Raw genomic sequence first — 19,739 nt, 5'->3', positions numbered from 1 at the left:
AACCTTAAGCATGAGTTAAGTGATGGTTATTGTATACTGAAGTACCTGTATGCCAAGCATAATACCCCATAAGACAATTCTATTGCACTTACCTCAAGTTGTTGTCAGCTGAGATGTTGGCGTCTCGAAAGAATAAATTCATTACCGACATTCATAGCTGATAATTTACAATTGTTTTGACAAGGCAGAAGCCACGCAAAGCAACATACTTTCGAAAGGAACGCATAATCACTTGGTAACGCTTTACCAGTGATCAGCCTATTTTTGACCGGTTATTTCGGTCTATTTTTAATGTCAAATTTCTTAAAGACCGGCCAATGATTTCAGTCATCTTGCACTAGAGCACAGTTAAGAATATACAGAAATCCACTTTGTTTTCTTTTTAATCTCACTTCATTTTTGGATAAAAATTTGTGTTTCGAATAGATTCTATCATTTGGATTTCTACTTGGACAGGTTACTGTGACTGAAATTTTTTCAGTACATACAAGAATAAAACAAAGAAAAACTCTTCTATCAATCTCTTCAACAGGGGCTTATAATCGGAAAAATTATATATTATATATATATAATTATAATTTCTTTAAGAACAAACTAACTGAACGTGCTTTTGTTCGGGAGGGCTTATTTTCGAAAGAATGTTTACTTCTGAAATTTGGGCAGGCTTATTTTCAGGATTTTTTGTCAGAATTTTAAAAGGAACAATTATGATAGTGGCAAGAGGTCTCGAGTGAGCACTTGCTTTTTTTAAAACTGGTAGTTCACAAAGGCTAAAAAAACGTGCTACGTATTATACATTAGCACCAAAACTGACACACACACAAAAAAGCGCCAACATCTTCTAAATTGATTATGCGCCTACACTATCTCCATGGAAACACGAGTAGATAAGAAGACAACTGTGCGCGCTACGTTTGGTTATAATTCATAACTCGCAACACAGAAAGGGAAAATATTATCTGGCAAGCATAGAATACTATGATATTTTTGATGATAACAGAAGTTCGTAAGTACTATCTTCAACTCAGACTTTGTAAGGGTTCGAGAAAACTCAATTCGCATAGGAATCCTGTTGCTATAACGTTTCCCTGACTACGTCTTTGACTGCTTAACATCTTATGTCATCTGGCACTGCCAAGCAGACAAGATAGAAAAAATCCATCTACTAGGAACTGTATGTGATCATTACTAGGAATTCATATTGCGAGCAAGCATCGGAAGTATGTCGAAATATTGAAATTATTTAGAGTGATCGCAGATATCTCCTATATCCTTCCTTCAGCTATACTAACACGCAAACTTATGATCAAGTTGCAGTTAACGCGCTCTCGTGAACGCAGGTTTCGCCGGAAGGAAGTAGGACACATCCAGCGGAAACAGGGACGAGCAGGCATAATTTATTCAAATGTATTTTCAGTAGAAATATCGTGTCTATCCGTCACTAACAACAAGGTATAAATGGGAGTATATTTGTTCTTGTAATTCAATTAGACAATAAGCGACAATAAACATCTCGATATCAAGAAGCAAGGCGTATTATTGCCACCGTATCGCTAGTGAAACTTCGTTATTTAAATATGCAAACTCATTTCGTTTGGCGAGCTTCCTGGAGTGAGTAACAAAGATGGAATGTTCCGTGCGTACAGATTAAAAACAAGTTTAGTAAAGAAACTTAGCAAAAGGTGCAATTATTTCATAACTGGCGAATCTAGCGAAAACTTTCTCGCAATCATAGCTATGTCACAATCAAAGAAACCAAACGTGTGCTGTTCATTTTCTGCCGCTTTCTAAAGACCAAGTTCAATCAATGCTATTCGCATAAATTATCATACAAATCACGACACCTTGCCCTTCGCGCGTGAATTTTATAGCTTAAATACGCGCTTAAATGGAACTCGAATTTTCAATCGATGGAAGGCAAAAAAACACGACGAAACTTGATTCAAAGTTATCGATAAAGCATCGATAAATCTAAAAATGTATTCATTTCTATAACAAGCAGTAAATACTTTCTAGAACCATGCTGTCAGTTACAATATTATCATTATCAAAAATCCCTCATGCGTCCAGTTAAACAAAGGTTTGTCACTCAGCAAAGTCACTTATGCAAATATAGGTAAAGAGCCTTTGATCACAGAATAATTACTTTGCGCTAAATCATTAGTAATACAGTGGAAATTGCGCCTTCTGCAGTTGTCAACTGCTTAGACTCTGTCGCAGCTGAAGCTCTAAATATCGTCATTTAAGGTGGGAAACATGAAGAAAATGGCTCGTTTTAACTGACTTCTACAGCTGAACGAAAAAGGAAAGGAAAAGCTTTAACGAAGAAGTATATTTTTTGACTTCCCGCCAATACCGATAATGAGAGGGGTACAAATAATTTTACTGCTGATGGTAGTTCAAATTTCCCAGTGCCGTAAAGACCAATGGCGGGAACAGGGATACGTCCAGAACTATTATGACGACCAAACTTGCGCGCAAGACGAACCAAATTGTGAGGAGTGCCTGTCCAGAGGAGGGAATTGTGAGTGGTGTAGCGATGGTTCAGTAAGGAGCGAGTGCATAAGGCAAGGGAGCGAGAACTGCCCGCGCCAACACAGACAGACGACATGTACTTCTCGAACGGCTGAGGATGAGAGAAAAGAGAAAGTGTTGGAGTATTACGACAAATCTCTGGACGAACTGGATGCGATGGATGCACCCGCCGCAAACAAGTCAGTAGATAATAGCAGCGTAGTCACAGTAAACGCCAGCGTATTTTGCGGTCGGCAGGGTGGATGTGAAAATTGTACCTCACACGAGTTTTGCTTCTGGTGCGAGTCCACACAAACATGTGAAGTTCATTACAATACTTCAACAAGAAGGCACTCTTGTCATAAAAAGCATTCAGCCTACAAAGATCAATGTATATACCCAAGTAAGTGGCATTTTTAGATATCGCCCCGCTAGTGAGTAGATAACTTTCGTGTTACATGGTTGGGTGACTTCCAAAGGAATTCCTCGCCCTATATTTGATCAGAGAGCTGTCCATTATTTACGTTAGCAATTCTGTGTTTTGGGATATCAAGAAAGAAAGTAACCTAGTACGGAAGTTTTTAACTATTGAAAGGGAGGGTTATTATTGTTAATTGTACGAAAACGAAGACATTTCTGCTCTCCATTCACGCATGGAAGGTTACTAAAGCAAGTGGAATGAAAATATATGCAAAAAACGGGGAAAGAATTTTGTTTTCGTCAAATCAGATTGTACGTTTTGCTCACGGAAAACACTCACGTCCGCCAGATTTTGTACCGCTAAAATTGTCAAAAGGAAAGATTCTACAGTTCTGTTCAACTTTTCACGGGGGATGTGATAGAGAGTTTGCGCCAAGGAAACCTGATAAGTCAGCACGAGGTGGCTCAACACGCATAATTTAAAAAAAGATAAGTTACGACGTTTTAACCGCCTTCAAGCAAAACCAATGAGTTTAATCACCAGAATTACAGAATGTTCCCTTTAAACGTTTTCCAACGAAATTTTGTGTTTTAAACTTCAACTAAAATTCAAACGAAACCTTAAACGGTTGGAAACAAACAAAACAATTATCGTGCCTTTTAAAATTATGAATTTTTCATAAGCGTGGCAAGCAATTATTCTTCTGCGGCATTTAAACATCTTTGTCTAAGGTTTGAGAAATTTCCAGAATGTGCTAAAATAAGGGAAAGCACTTTTCGAAATGCATCATCTCGACAAAACACTAAACAACTTCTCAGAATTTCTGTTTAAAACCTCTTCATGAACTTGATCGAGAGTTTTGTTCACATGTAAATTTTCTAAATCTTGTCAAAATTGTTCAATGGAACAAAGATCACTTGTGCAATATGTCTTTGTCGGGTACCGTTTGAAGAGTATCTTAGCGCAAGTACGATTAGCACAGTCTCATGATTTAAGTCTTTATGTACTCTCGATGTCTTACGGGGAACATTAGTCAAAACAGGCCAACCCTAATAACGCAATGTTTTGGCCCTTTAAACTGACCGTCAACTAAAATTGCCTTTTAATATCCCCCCTGGGGAAGCCTCAAGTGAAAGGTACATAATCCGACCGTCCATACCGTCTCCTACAACACAACATCAATTCTAATGATAGACTTTTCGTTGCTGAAGTAAACTTCAAACTGGTTTTAAAAAAGTTTTCAAATGTCGCTCAGGTAACGCGTTGAATCTTTCCAATCATAATTGCGGGCAGAATTTTCCAAAGATCTAAATGATTGCAAAACAGATCTAAAGCCATAACAACTGTTAACAAGGCATGCATGACGTAAACATTCCATCTTTTGTTTCACTCCTTTCCTACCTCAAAATATTAATCCTCTTTTCTGATTGCCATACATACCACTCACTACAAGTTCCCATAATCTGTTAGTAAATCAAATCAATCTCCCCTTGTTCTGATGCGTTTTTTGCATTCTCTTCCTGTCTTCTTAACATTCCACTGATTTTGTAAGGAGAAATATATTTTTGATCACGCATCTTCAATCACAGAATGAGAACTTTTTAAAAACAAGAGGTTTTACAATTATAAAAGGTATGGTGCCTCCCACACTGTACACCGTTCAAGCGCAAAATGCAAATTTGTTCTTCAACAGTCATGGCACCTTGTGGAGCCTAAGCGTTCTGCAAACTAAACATGCTTCAAAATCTCGTAAAACTGAAATACACCACTTCAAGAAGCAATAAAAACATTGGAAATGGTTTTGTCAATATTTCAGTTTCATTCAAAAACCTTCCGCAGGGCAACAATGCCTCGGGGTAATGTCATCCTGGAAGAAAAAATGGTTCGTTGATGATTTTTGAATATGATTGACAAAAGTAAGATATTGCTATTGAACGTTTTTGACAGAATATTCTAAGCAAAAAAGAAACGCGTTCGTAGAAAATGGGCAGGTTGTTTGTCAACTGTTTACGCTTTGATTTTTGTTTAATAACTGGCGTGAGAATGGCCAGGTTTAAGGACAAAGTTTTCCAAATTTTGCGTATTTGAACTAAAGTTTGAACAATGTTTCCAGTTTGTTCTTTTTTTCTTCTGTATGTTTTTCTTTTCGTTTCCAAATTAGAAGACATTAACCTTATTGTTTAAAGTTAACAAAGATCAACCACATTAATTGTTTGCGTTTTTGCAGTTTGAAAACAAAAGCACACAAATTTCAGTGACCCGAAAACAAACTGAAAAAGGGTTGGGTAGCAGCTCTCCATCTTAAATAAGGCTCGCTTCCCTTCGAGAGAACAATAAAACCAACAGGAACAATGCCTCTACACAAAACCCCCCCCCCCCCCTCCCCCCCCCCCCCCCCCCCCCAAGAAAAAAGCTAGTCCCACATTAAAAGCCGCTTACAAGAGTTTCTACACTTTGTAAAAAAACTACAGTTTTACCCGTGCATTTAAATTAAAATTTTAGATTTAGGGAGGGTAGCCTATTAAAATATATTTGGATATGGCGTTTAACAGAATTTGCTTCTATTTCTTTTTCAGTTGGAGTAACTCCCTGCAATAAACGAAAACGATCTTGCAAAACATGTTTAGAAGATGACAACCTGTGTTACTGGTGCTCTTCAACAGCAAGATGCGAGCGGTACCCTTCAGCCAACTTCCAACCAAAGGATTGCCACAAGGATAGCTGGTACCACGAGAAGTGCCCGGTAGTGAAAGATCTCCTATGGGTTCTATTTCCCATATTAGCCATCATTTTGATACCAATAATTGTCTACATCATAATCTGGTTGATATGTTGCTGTATGCGGGCAGCGGGTTACGAGCCCCTGGAACCAGCGGAACCGTCCAAGAAGAAACACCCCAAGGGTATCAGGTTGAAGCCCGGTTCGCCCTCCAACAAGACGGACGAACTAAGAAAGAAATACGATCTTAATAATCCATAAATCAGTTTCTAGTAATTGAGGTAATTTTAATAGTAGTATCATTGGGGATTTAGTCTGCAATTTAGGCGAGTGTTTTGTTAGGGAACGAAGTTGAAACAAACCTCTGAACTGTAACACGAATGAATCTGGAGTTATTGTGAAGTTAAATATCGAATGGCACATTTAACAGAAACGTAGTAAATGAAAAAAGGCCATTTGGCGAAAGAGGTTTGTTAAACGCGAACCGACACACTCGGTATGACGGGAATTCTGGGCAAGCGCGTTTCAAACGCAAGCCACACTTCTCTTGTGGTGAAATTCCCGCGAAGCCCACATATCCTACAACAGTAGCAGATTCAAATAAAAAAGCCCTCGGTAATATCTTAATTTATAGTAACCCCGCGTGATAAAATGGAGTGTAGTTTCTGGATAGTATTTTTCACAATATTTTTGTATAGCAAAACAGTTACAACGCTGAATATAAAGTAAGGGGAGGGAGACTTGTTTCACTTCACGTTTTCCTCGTATACTGGTCTCATCGAACAAGACCAACCGCGTCTCAGTCAACCGAAATAACTGGAAACAAACTGCAGACGTTTGAGAAACTGCTGATCATGTCTTTGCAGTCGAGGGCTCGTAATGCAGGACTAAACTTTTAGGGAGGGAAGGGGAGGTAGTAGGGTAGCCAAGGGAGTTGGGAGGTATGCCACACTGTTTGTGATAATGTTTTCTAAGCCGATCACATTTAATAAGCGAGGGGCGATATTTAGTTATGCGAGAAAAAAAAAATGACGTGTTTTGAACATTCGTGCTGTTTTATATATTCATGGCAACTTGTATTTGCTTTCAAGAAAATGGCAAATGAGTCTGTAGAAAGTAAGAAGACAAATTCAAATTACTCCAAGGAAATTATGGAAAACAACCATCCTAATGCGTCTGTATGGTAACGTTTCTTTCTTATTATGACATTGCTGGTTTTTCTATTACATGTAACCAATCGAACACATAGTAAGAGAAGCATTCTCGTTAGTAGAGGGGACTTTTCCCCTCAGCTACTACAGATTTGACACGCTAACAAAGCCGTTATTATTATAGGCATAGTGCAGATCAAATGCACGTGCTGTCGTTTACCTTTTTGATTGGCTTGCATGGCAGTTTGGAAAACCACCAAAAAGTAGCCATAAAATAGATTTAACATTAAAACAGCATGGCAAAGGTTTCACTTTGAAATTAGTTTAGTAGGTGAACTGTAACTATATTTTTGTTAATACAATAAACAACGGTTTGAATTTGCGTTGTAATCGATCAGGGAATACTTATGTGTGTAATAAACAAGCCTTGAAGAAAATGAAGTCTGTCAAGTATTTGCTTCCAGTTTTGTCTGCTGCTGTGTATCCCAATATCTCGCCTTTTAAGATTTAAACATTTCATATACGGGATCTACCCAATGTCAGCCTCAACAGCTTAGACCAAAATACTACGAAATAAGGTGGGACACCTTGTGACGTTGTGTAAAACATAATAATCAGGAACTGCTTGGGAGAAAAGAACGACCCGTTTAGGAAATAAATAGCTTTAGGGCTAGTCAAGGAAAGCTCAAAAGCGTCTTGGGCGTCTAAAAAATGATCCAAGAATCGGTTAGCATTAAACCTTTTTTGGAAAACATTATCTACATCTTAAAAACTACCAGCGTTTCTGGCAGCTAGCCCCTTGACAATACTTCCACACTAAAAACCAAAAAAAATAAAAATAATGTATGTATGGATGTAGGTGTAGGTGGTGGTATGAAGTCCTCCCATTAGATGCGATGGTTAGACAGATAAATGAAATTAGTAAGGGTTTTTTTAACCTTTGCCCAATATAGTCATATTTTCCTACAACTGCCATAAAATGCTCTAAGCTTATATTATCCATGTCTTAGTGTTAACAGATAATCATCCTTATATTAAAAGTCCTCGTCAACTCATGCAGGGTATTCTTGTTAAAAACGCTTTTCTGAATCGAAGCTCTGTTTTCCTACAGTCTATGCCAGCTTCTCGTTGTCTCTCTTTTCAATGGAATCTAACAAAAAATAACAAACAAAACATAAATGTTAAACTTTAACACGAACAAATGTACTTTGTAAAGAGGGCTGTCTAACAAAGCGTCATCATAGCCAAAACAAGGAGCTGTTTTCACTTCAAAACCTTCTTTATAAACCAAGAATGAAAATAGACCTAACAATTAGTTTTGTACAATATACTACAGATGAAGAAGGCACAAATAAACGGCTACTTCAGATGTCGCTCCAGGGCATTTCGAGAACGTCATGTACAAGTTATTACAGCGGCAATGCTGGGGGTGGTGAATGGCATCCTTCAGGCGCAGAGAAAACAAGCAGTGTCTCGCAAAATTTTAGCCACAAAGGACGGACAAAAAAAAAAAACAGAAAAAATCGAAACATACAGTTTAAATTTCAAGAGTCTCGTCGTCTCGAATTTTTTTCCAAATGACGCCATCATTTTCTTGGAAAGTTCTCAAGTTCTCAAAAACTGGAGAGTCTACGATGTTTTCTTGGCTTCGAGTCGCAATGTTTTACAAAGATGGTGTACGATGTAATTTTTTCTCTGTCAAGAATACAGCGTTGAGTAACATGCTATCAAAACCGTTACGCTATTCTAAACCTGACTTTATAAAACCTGGGGTCCATTTTCTCGAAAGACCCGGAAACTTTTCGGGTCTGTAAAGCGCTTTTTAGTCCCCATTTTTTAAAAAAACCCACCCCAAAAAAAAACCAGGGCGCTTAATCGAATAGATACGGTATCTGTGTCTTTAAAACAGAGAAGTGTACATACGTATAGGCCTGAAACTTTGTATAAAGGGAACCTCTGCTCGTATTAAAAAATATGTGAATCAAAGTCAGCTCAGTAACCATATAAGATTGGAGATTTTGCCGTATGGCTTCCCGCCGTATGGCTTCCCGCCGTATGGCTTTTCGGGACCTTTAAGAAACGGGTCCCTATACCCTATTGCTGATCTGAAGTGCTTGTTGACCGTGCATTATCGAATCAAAGTAAGTTTTTGTATACTTCTCTTTCTCTTGTTACGTACCTACAACAAACTAAAGATGTTGGTGGACAGAGTACAACTCAGCCCTGTACCATCAGGTTCCACATTAAGCTTCTTCACCACACCGTCTTCAACCACCATCGCGTATCTCTTGGAACGAACATTTCCCAAGAATGGAGTCGCATCAAGCTCCATATCCACAGCCTGATGAAAAGAAAGGAAAACAGTTACTCACCAGGCCTTAACGAGCGCTAGCTACGTCACGAATGACGCGCCTGAATGTGGAACGGAACTTTACAAGCAACACGAATCCATTTATATAGGACGTGAGGGTGACTTAGGATCGCGTGGATAGGCGGAAATGGGCAGGCAAACTCGGTTTCGCGATAACGGCTCACTTTCCAATGTAATCTCAGATTTCTTTGAAATTTTGCAACATTGAACTGGTTGGGAAATGTTAGACAAATTTCTGGCAGATTTGGCACTCAATGACTATTACATGTAACATATAAAATGAAATGAGGAAAAACGTACCTTTGTGAATTCACCTTTAGTGTCAGCTAACATTCGGATCTAAGACAAAGTGAGTAAATTAAAACAATGTGAAATACATGTACAAGCTCATTGTATCTTATACAAGTCAACACACTTTTAAAATTAAACTGGTTACTGGGGTTTGATTACTGTACTTGAAAGAGCCTCCCTTCCCTCCCCAAGGGAGAATGTGGCATACCATTTTAGGGTGGGTGGCCTGTGGGCCAAACAGATGTCCAATTTCCTTCCTTCATACAATGTATCAGAAGGAAATCATTTGGAAGCCTGCATACAGTCAGTGTACTGGATGGGATGTGGTGTAACATATAAATGTAACTGCTCACACACAAGGAAATTACCATTAACAACTTTATTATTTGTGTCAATGTACCGTATTTATTCGATTAAGCGCCCTGGGCGCTTATTAAATTTTTGGACTTGAGAGTGGGCACTTATTCGAGATGGGCGCTTATTCGAGGCTGGGCGCTTATTAAATTTTCACCATTTTTAGCAAGTAGTACGTTTATTTTGAAAGTGTTATAGTGTTAACGAGAGATGTTATAGTGTTAATTAATTAGGCGTAACGGTTACGTAAGATAGTTACGTAACGCTAGTCCCAAAGCGGAACTTTATATAGTTAAGCTATGCGTGTTTGGATTGAGAATTTGTGTAACTTAGTTTTTAGTAAGTGTAGAATAAACTTCGGTCGGCCTTTTATCAACGGAGTTGAGTGATTTATCCGCGGTAAGACACAACAACTGGCGACGAGGATGACTTCGCCGGATTCGACAACGCAGCAAACGCTAATAGTGAATTCTTCGTTTATCGGCCAAATCGAGGAGTTTGTACCGGGCATGGACTGGAAGCATTATGTCGAACGCGTAGAAATGTTCTTCGAGGTGAACAATGTGCTGGAAGGGAAAAAAATACCGACAATACTTACCTTAATGGGAAATAAGATGTATGGGCTACTTAGAAGCATTGTATCGCCGAGGAGACCGAAGGAGTTGTCTTTCGCGGAAATTGTTGATAATTTGGCTAAGCACCTGGATCCGAAGCCGATAGTCATAGCCGAGCGTTTCAAGTTTCATAAGGCGGAACAGCAGCAGTCGGAATCTATTCGAGAATTTCTTGCTCGATTGAAAAAGTTGGCGGAAAATTGCGAGTTTGGCGGTTATCGCGAGAGAGGCGATACGGGATCGTTTCGTGTGTGGTTTAAAGGAGCGAACGATTCAACGCAAGTTACTCGCGGTAGCTGACTTAACTTTACAAACGGCTGTCGAAAAGGCTTGTGCTGATGAATTGTCCGAAAAGGAAACCACTGCATTACATGGAGGAAGTGTGGAAGAAGCAAAGAAAGTGGCAGTTACGTTTCCGGAGTGCTTTCGTTGTGGAAAAGTCAATCACTCATCGGACACGTGTTTCTTTCGCAATTCCAAGTGCCATGGTTGTCAAAAAGTTGGTCACATTGTGAAGAAATGTCCTGAGAAAGAGCAAAAACCAGAAAATGTGAAGAAAAAGTGGACGCCAAAGTCGAGTTCTGGGAAAAAGAAGAAGAAACAACAGAAAGTTCGTTTCGTCGAAGAAGATCTGGCAGTCAAGCAATCAGCGAATGGAAGTGATTGGCCCATGTTTACAGTCTCAGATTCCCGTGGAAAATGTAAAGAGTTTATCGTGCCAGTAGCAATAGATGGGAAAACTGTGGACATGGAACTTGACACCGGAGCTTCTGTAACAGTTATCCCCCAGAGTGTTTGGACTGATGTTCTGGCGTCAAAACCTGTGGAGCGCACAGACGTGAAGCTGCGAAGTTATTCTGGTCATGAAATTCCCGTTATCGGAGAAGCTAAGGTTCAAGTTACGTATCGTGATCAAGAAACTGTATTACCGGTTGTTATCACAGGAAATGATGGTCCAATGCTGATGGGTCGTGATTGGCTGTCCGTGTTGAAGTTGGGTTGGGGACAGATCAAACAAATTTCCTTGGAGCCTGTTAACAAACTGGACTTACTTCAAACGAAGTATTCATCGTTGTTTGATGGTAACCTGGGAACCATTAAAGGAGTTACTGCACATTTGAAGCTGAAAGAAAACGCAGTGCCGCAGTTCTTTAAACCCAGACCAGTACCATTTGCGTCGAAAGAGAAAATTGCTGACGAGCTTCGCAGACTGGAAAAGATTGGTGTGCTGGAAAAAGTGGAGTTTTCAGATTGGGCCACACCCATCGTCCCTGTGCTCAAACCTGATGGCAGTGTTCGCATCTGTGGCGATAACAAGGTAACGATCAACCCTGTCTTGGATGTACCGGAGCACCCTATGCCTACAGCTGATGACCTGTTCGCCCAGTTAAATGGAGGGGAAACGTTTACAAAGTTGGACTTGTCTTCAGCGTACCAGCAAGTGCTTTTAGATGAGGAATCGAGGCAGTACGTAACGATCAATACACATCTTGGCCTGTTCCGATACACTCGCCTGCCATTTGGTGTAGCGTCCAGCCCTGCCATCTTTCAGAAGATAATGGATTCTGTTATGAATGGTCTTCAGGGGGTTGGTGGCATTCTGGATGATCTCATTATTACTAGCTCAAACGATGAGATGCATTTTCGTAACCTGGAAGGCGCTTTGGAGCGTATGAGCAGTATTGGAATCAAGTTAAAGTCGGAGAAGTGTGTGTTTATGAAGCCATCCGTTGAATACTTTGCTTTTGTTGTGGATCGTGATGGTATTCACCCATCTCCTCGTAAGGTTCAAGCGATTCAAGAGGTGCCAGTACCGGAGAACCCGACGGAACTGAAATCCTTTCTGGGATTAGTTAATTATTAACGCAGATTTATTCCGGACATGGCTACCCTGGTTCACCCACTGAATCGTCTACTAGCTCAGAACATTCCCTGGGAATGGACCAAACAATGTCAAGAAGCATTCCTGAAGCTGAAAAGCATTTTGCAATCTGCACCTTTGCTGACGCATTACAACCCAAAGAGGCCGGTGCGACTGGCGGTTGATGCATCGTCGTTTGGTTTAGGAGCGGTGTTATCACATGTTTCTGAGGATGGGGAAGAGAAGCCAATAGCCTTTGCCTCCCGTACTCTTTCCTCGAGTGAGCAAAACTACTCCATGATTGAAAAAGAAGCGTTAGCCATCATCTTTGGTATAAAGAAATTTCATCAGTACCTGTTTGGTAGACGGTTTACCTTGCTGACCGACCACAGGCCTCTCACCTATCTACTTGGTCCGAAACGGGGAATTCCAGTACTCGCTGCGTCTCGACTACAGCGATGGGCCATTCAACTGGCGGCTTATACGTACGATATTGAGTACCGAGCATCCAAGAACCATGGAAATGCAGACGCACTGTCTTGCTTGCCTAGGAAAACTACAGAAGAAGCTGATGACTGGTCGACAGAAGGTGATCAAGTCAACAGAGTCCAAATTGAACGTGCACCCATTACGGCAACCAGAATAAGAGAGGCCACAAGAGGAGATCCTTTCCTTTCACGTGTCTTACATTATGTCCTGCATGGCTGGCCAGCAGAAGAGAACACACCGGAGGAGTTCAGATTCTATCGCGCCAAACGTGAAGAATTTACAGTTGAGGATGGTTGTTTATTGCGTGGTACAAGAGTAGTGATACCCACCAGATATCGAAAAGAAGTGCTAACCGAATTACATCTAAACCACCCCATGGTGCGGATGAAGTCTTTGGCTCGACTGCATGTTTGGTGGCCAAACCTGGACAATGACATCGAACAGACCGTGAGAGATTGTGCTGATTGTCAAGCCAACCAACCAACCTTGGATCTGGCCAACTCGCCCCTGGCAGCGTTTACATGTGGATTTTGCTGGTCCCTTCAATGGAGGAATGTTCCTTGTTGTTGTTGATGCCAAGTCTAAGTGGATAGAAGTTGTTCTAATGTCATCCACCAGTGCCAGCGCCACAATTAAAGCTCTACGTGGCTTGTTTGCAACACATGGTTTGCCAGAAGAGATAGTCGCAGACAATGGTCCGCAATTCATCGCCGGGGAAATGAAAGATTTCTTAACTGCTAATGGTGTTCGCCTGTGTTTGTCTTCACCCTACATGTACCATCCTTCTTCGAACGGTGAAGCTGAACGTGCTGTTCGAACATTTAAAGAGGCCATGAAAGTCATGAAGAATGAACCGGGTACGCTAACAGAGAAACTGGCCCGATTTCTGTTGAGTTACCGAACCACACCCCATACCAGCACTGGATGTCCACCTTCAGAGATTTTAATGGGTCGTAGACTTCGAACAAGGCTAGAGTTACTGTGCCCCGACTTGTCTTCACGGATGGAACAGAAGTCTAGAAAGCTCAGTCCCTTGGTCCAACGTGCTTTTGAGGTTGGTGAACCTGTGATGGTCAAGGACTACCGAAATCGTGGAGCAGCTTGGACTAAACAGGGCTCGAAAAATCCGCTAGCCCGACTCCCGGGGCTAGCGATAGTTTTCGTTTGGCTAGTGAATAAAGTACTTTGCTAGCCCAGTGGGCTAGCAAGCCACTTAAAAGCCCAGTTGTTGAATTGACTGGCAAGACCTGCATTAAAATATTTAGAAAAGATGTTTCATATGAAATTAATTACACCTATGCCACGAAGGAGTCAAAGACGGGTTTAAAAGACAACGAGTACTCGATTTAAAGAGAATATATTCGCAAGGTGTTCTATGTGGACGGGAGAAGTCTGGGAACCACTTGGACATGTACAAAGAAGTTGTAGCACGTGCGATGTTACGAGTGTAAATCGCTTTGTTTTTCAATGAGCCTCTTGAACTTTGGCTTCACACAGAAAGGAGATGGTGTTGATGAAGATCAGCGTAAGCGTAGTGCCAATGTACCAGCTGCTGCAGATCAAGTTCAGACCAAAAACAAGAAGTATGATACGCAGTGAAAACGTTTGTTTCTTCCACAGCGGAAAACAAAATGGCCGTGGGTGGTGTATGACGAGGAAAAGGGTGTAATGTTTTGCCACACTTGTCACAAATATCCATCTTTATCCATCAGCGTTCGCGGGAGCACGAAGCTTGTGGAATGGCTCACATAACTGTGTACTGGGCTAGAGCTCTCAAGCTCTGGGCTAGTAAAGTAGCAATACCAGCTAGCCCACGACTAGAAGGACTTCAGAAAAATTGTCGAGCCCTGCTAAAGGAGTGGTTCAGGATCGATTGGGTCTCGTCACTTATCGTGTGCAAGTTGGAGAGAGGCTCTGGAAAAGACATGTGGATCAGTTGAGGGAACTAGCTGGTTCAAAAGTAGCTGATGTTAAAACCAAAAGCTGCGAATTACCAGAGATCGTTTTGCCTGAAGCACAAGATGCAAGTGTGTCTGTTTCAACACAAGATCTCCCACAACAGTCTGCTCCTAATGAGACGACTACCACACCCTTAGTTGAAGTTTCATCACCAGTTCAGATTGCTCCACAAGAAGAACTAGATGACACAGACAATTCTGGTTCAACTTTTCCAGAAGATGTTAAACGTCGTTCAACTAGAGTTAGATCGAAACCTAAGCGTTTAATTGAAGAGATGTAAAAACACATTGAACTTTCAGTTATTAATGGGAGAACACTGAACACTGATCTTTGATGTATTTAAGTGAATTTAGTTTTTTTCAATTATTTCTTCTGTTAATGTAATTTGAGTTTTTCAACGGGAGGAGATGTTATAGTGTTAACGAGAGATGTTATAGTGTTAGTTAATTAGGCATAACGGTTACGTAAGATAGTTACGTAACGCTAGTCCCAAAGCGGAACTTTATATAGTTAAGCTATGCGTGTTTGGATTGAGAATTTGTGTAACTTAGTTTTTAGTAAGTGTAGAATAAACTTCGGTCGGCCTTTTATCAACGGAGTTGAGTGATTTATCCGCGGTAAGACACAACAGAAAGAAAACAACATATAATAACAAAACGTGAAGATGTACCAAAGCTGAATTTTAACTGTTTATTGAAAGTTTCTGTAAAATACTAAGAAAACTCGGTCTTTATAGTAAATTTCAATCTCAATTTCAATAATAATCAATACCCCTCTTGTGTCCTCTTTTTAAGGGGATGGGGGTGGGCGCTTATTCGAGGCTGGGCGCTTATTAACTTCTCCTACCTACAGGGTGGGCGCTTATTCGAAGTTGGGCGCTTAATCGAATAAATACGGTATTTAGCTATACATAAGCTAATTGAGGAGATCTATCTACTCCATTACTTATCTAAAGTACTAATTAAAAACTATTTACAATGAATGAATATCAAAGTGAACTACCGGTAAATTAAAAAGAACATTATGACGATGTGGTAGATTAACAAGAGTGCGGTATTCATCAGTTACAAAGATTGCAGCAACTACTGCTGTTGTCTATGTTCAACTATAAAGCAGAATGCATGTTGACGTACCTTGCCTTCACATTTGTGTGCCTCTCCCCAGGCTGCCATCACAAATGGATCGTTTACTGAGATACAAGCAACAACTTCAACACCTTTTTCCTGAAAACAAACAGAAAAAAGATTTGTTAGACTTACAGCGTGGCTTTGTCATTAACCCTTTAGCTTACTCCCTCAATAATGTACTGTCTAAATGAACCACAAAGTTCTTGGAACTAGCATGTAAAGAAATGTACATGTATAATAACCTGTTGAGAGAATTGAAATTTTGAGCTTAGGATTATGGGCCTCCATCAAAGAACATTCCTATTCAGTACTGATATGTGGTTGAATGTAATTTAAGCTAAGTTAAACGCGAAACAATGCTGGTCAGCAGCCTACCCGTGTTTTGGTCATGCGTAGTGGGAGGGGGGTCTGCTGGGGGTCGCGTGGTTTTACAGCTCGGCTTCTGAGGTCAGCTCATTTTCACGTGCTCCTTTGCCGTTCGACTGTCTTTGGCGTCTTCTCCCTGCCCTCCCTCCCTCTCTGGTAAGTATGAGGTAAGTATCATGGTTCCACTGTGTATGCAGTGTGACGGTGCCTGGTGGTTGCCGCTCACAGGGTTGTCATGGTTACCCTACGCTCTCGGCTTTGTGCTCGAGGCTTCACCATCTTTCCAGGCACCATCCCCAAGCTCATCTATTGTTGATGAGTTTAACAAATGATAATTGAATGTTTGGTTTTGATTGAATTAAATTTGTACTTTACCTTCAATTTGTCAAAGTCTGCAACATATCCCGGAAGATGAGTCTGCAATTTAACAAAATAAATGAATAAGTGAAATAAATTTGAATGAATCAAGTTTAAATTACATAAAACATATTTAAATTACATTAAACATATAATTTCTATTTTTTTTCAATATTATATTGCATGTAATTTGACCTCAAAGGTAATTGTACACTTCGGTATAAAATGTTTTGTTGATCAGAACTGATTTGCTCAGATTAAAATTTGAAAAGGTCACAGTTACTGTAAGCTAAATTATAACGAAAAGTGTGGGGAAGATGGATGGGTCCTGGGGCTTATCAATAAGGTATTTTAAAATAATAGGAAGTTTCCAACAAACAACTACACTGTATACAACATTATTATTTATTATTATTCATTCAAAATATTTCTTCGTTTCTGATTGGCTTTCAATCCCTGGCTAATTCCAACTAACCGGCTAGCACCGACCAAATTTGAGAGACGCTTCTATTATTGGACGATTGACGTCAATCGTCCAATAATAGAAAAATTATTGGACGATTGACGTCACGCAACAATGGCTTTGTACAGAGCTCAGCCGAAGGCGAAAATGGTCGCTAAATTTCAACATTGCGACAAAAAAATGGCCAAAATATTAGATGATAAAGATAGCAAAAACATCAAAAAAGCTTCGAAGGGAAGTCACTTGATATTTAAAGCTTATCTTCAGGAGAGAAACATCAAAAAACCAGCGACACCGGAGGAATTGGCCACTGTTAGCGAAAATTCTACGCCAAATTTAGTAGCCATTTTAATTCATTTTGTGTTTTTAGAGTCTTGGAAATATTTTGAATGAATAATAAAACAATATATTTTATTGAATTCGGCTTTCGTATGATATGAAGAATTATGCAGATCTTGGAGGGTGTTATCTGCCGAAGCCTTCGGCTTCGGCAGATAACACCCTCCTCAATCTGCATAATTCTTCATATCATACTTAGCCTCATCCAATAATTGCTTATTATTGTTAAACAAATACTGTACAATACGAACCTTTGTGCAGCCTGGGGTAAAGGCCCCTGGCACTGCAAACAGTACTCCTTTCTTGCCAGCAAATAACGAGGCAACATTGACTTTGTCATTAGGAGTACTCTCCATGACCTGAACAGACGGAAGTGAGTCACCAACCTAAAAAAAGATCAAATTCAATATTTTCCTTATTGGTTTTTTAGCTTTACATATAATGCTCCTTAGGAAAATTTATTTCATAGCGAGATATCTTTACTGTCAAGAATCAATAATCACTTGAAAAACCTTCACTGGGTTAGAAAAAATCAAAAGGGATAAAGGACTTGGAGGAAACCTCAAGGTCAAGATTGCTAGGGTGCAATGGACAGGCAGTGACGTTGAAACTTTTTCCTGAGGACGCAAGATGTGAAGCAATATCTACCTTTTTACATTTATTAGCTTTTGCAGAAAACAGTCTTTTTAATGTATTTTTGAAGAAAGAAAAAACAGGAATCGGGATAGCAATGGGGAAAAAGTGTGGGATGCGGAATTCGCGTGAAAGAGGAGCGGGAATGAGGGATCAGGACCCCCCTTCCAGACACTGAGGGTAATACATGTATGTAATGTACCGGTAACTTAAGAATACCACATGACTATAGAGGTTTGCCCCTGTTTGCCCCCCCCCCCCAATACAATGCACTTTTACATATATTGTGTAGTTCCAGAAAATATCCATACTCCCTAGGTAACCCCAACAGAGGTTTTTTTTTTTTCAATTGGAGTCTTCTCTCCCTCTCCCTTAACAAAGCAAACCCATGTAAAACAGGCTGTGCATACATTTATATGCCACCTTCTTGTTCTTCTCCAGAAATGTATGCCTCAGCGTCTACCTCTGCAGAAATTTCTGTGACCCTCTGCTGGGAAATGGATATTTTCAGGAAGTAAACAAATGACTCCACCCCTCCCCTCCCATTAGACACCCCCTCCTCATATTCTCTGAGACTTTCCTGACGTTCTGTAACTTTCTATGAGGGGATGGATGTTTTTAGGTACTAAAACAAAGTCAGCACCCCCTCCCCCTAAATAACAGTCAAGATTAATGTCTTGGAGTGCAAAACATCCAGGAAATGCAAGCAACCGTGACCTTTCTCAGAAAACATTGATTTCCTGATGTTACACGGAATCATGTTTTCCCAGAAAGTTGCAGAAAAATTTCCTTGTTTAGGGGGAAAACAAGGATGTAGTTTCTTCCAAGGAAAATAAGAGGAGCTAGGAAATTGATGTTTTATAAACCCCTCTCCCCCAACCGAAAAATAACAACATAATAAAATGCAACTGGCCAATACTCTGCCAATTGAATATTTCCAAAAGCTAAATGCTATGCACATGCATATGGTGGTGGAAAATTTATGAAATGCACTAATGGTTGATTTCATTGCGTGCTTTTGAAATTTTAATACTATATAAGCCTTATTTCTGATCATTTCTAGCTTTAAGCTGAAATTTAACAAATGCATATTAAAATGGGCAACCTTTACACAGACTTGGGTCCATTTATACTTGCAATTATGCATTCTAAGGTTTCTCACTGTTGTGAGAAAAACTGCTTAGTCATTTCAGCAATCGGGTAAGTTGATATTAGCTCAAGTTTACTGTGTATTAATTCAAGAAACTTTTCGTAAAGATATCCTTAGATAAAAAATACCAGCTACTCTCGGCACTAAAATATATAGAATAAACAGGAGACTAAATCTGCACTCCGATTGCTGGTAAAAGAAAGAGGGAGACATCTAGAAAAGACAAGGAGCAAAGCCTTATAGCTTTAGAGCCTTGTGCTCCTTTGTAGCTGAGGTAGAAAATTTTAAGTCTTATACTTATAGTAAGCTAGAGTTTAATTTAATATTCCTCACGTGCAGTGAAGAAAAGAACATATCAGAACTTCGCGCTGAAAATTTCCCCAAAGACAATTGAAAGAGGCAAAATTCAATCTTACCTTGATCGGCATTGCTACGGACGCAGTTGAACGAAATCCTCGTAAAAATACGGATGCTATTCCACCTAATCGACCGATTGATCGATGCATGGCTTGGGAATGACTTCCTCCGTTGCTGTAACTTCTCCCAGTTCCCACTCTATT

General features: G+C 40.0%; 2 protein-coding genes and 1 long non-coding RNA gene across 3 annotated transcripts; 2 read left to right on the top strand and 1 right to left on the bottom strand.

The window, feature by feature from the left end:
• The first annotated feature begins 2,138 nt into the window (after window positions 1-2,138).
• On the top strand, window positions 2,139-6,408 carry LOC144630485 (uncharacterized). The gene is made up of 2 exons (XM_078488841.1): window positions 2,139-2,917; window positions 5,512-6,408. Exons 1-2 carry the CDS (start codon window positions 2,362-2,364, stop codon window positions 5,913-5,915), a joined length of 960 nt encoding a protein of 319 aa, XP_078344967.1. The 5' UTR covers window positions 2,139-2,361; the 3' UTR covers window positions 5,916-6,408.
• Window positions 6,409-6,441: 33 nt separating this feature from the next.
• Window positions 6,442-7,242, top strand: LOC144630055 (uncharacterized). The gene is made up of 2 exons (XR_013566447.1): window positions 6,442-6,923; window positions 6,996-7,242. It is a non-coding gene; the product is annotated as an uncharacterized LOC144630055 (long non-coding RNA).
• Window positions 7,243-7,776: 534 nt separating this feature from the next.
• Window positions 7,777-19,727, bottom strand: LOC144630415 (peroxiredoxin-5, mitochondrial-like). The gene is made up of 7 exons (XM_078488784.1): window positions 19,596-19,727; window positions 17,648-17,782; window positions 16,613-16,654; window positions 15,878-15,967; window positions 9,477-9,515; window positions 8,985-9,146; window positions 7,777-7,955 (listed from the first exon to the last, which is right to left on the bottom strand). Exons 1-6 carry the CDS (start codon window positions 19,683-19,685, stop codon window positions 8,985-8,987), a joined length of 558 nt encoding a protein of 185 aa, XP_078344910.1. The 5' UTR covers window positions 19,686-19,727; the 3' UTR covers window positions 7,777-7,955.
• Window positions 19,728-19,739: the final 12 nt, after the last annotated feature.

Source organism: Oculina patagonica, chromosome 11 (genome assembly GCF_052425735.1).
Source record: "Oculina patagonica isolate OP01 chromosome 11, crgOcupat, whole genome shotgun sequence".
In the NCBI taxonomy this organism is placed as follows: domain Eukaryota; kingdom Metazoa; phylum Cnidaria; class Anthozoa; order Scleractinia; family Oculinidae; genus Oculina; species Oculina patagonica.
This window is presented reverse-complemented; position numbering and strand designations above follow the sequence as displayed.

What these genes read in the sequence shown, in the direction of transcription:
- LOC144630415 (XM_078488784.1), bottom strand. Translation starts at nt 19,685, where the DNA reads ATGCATCGATCAATCGGTCGATTAGGTGGAATAGCATCCGTATTTTTA. An exon ending in CAGACTTTGACAAATTGAAG is followed by an intron (nt 15,968 to 16,612) that starts GTAAAGTACAAA and finishes GTTTGTTTTCAG; the next exon opens with GAAAAAGGTGTTGAAGTTGT. An exon ending in CTAAAGGTGAATTCACAAAG is followed by an intron (nt 9,147 to 9,476) that starts GTACGTTTTTCC and finishes TCTTTTCATCAG; the next exon opens with GCTGTGGATATGGAGCTTGA.
- LOC144630485 (XM_078488841.1), top strand. Translation starts at nt 2,362, where the DNA reads ATGAGAGGGGTACAAATAATTTTACTGCTGATGGTAGTTCAAATTTCC. An exon ending in AGATCAATGTATATACCCAA is followed by an intron (nt 2,918 to 5,511) that starts GTAAGTGGCATT and finishes TTTCTTTTTCAG; the next exon opens with TTGGAGTAACTCCCTGCAAT.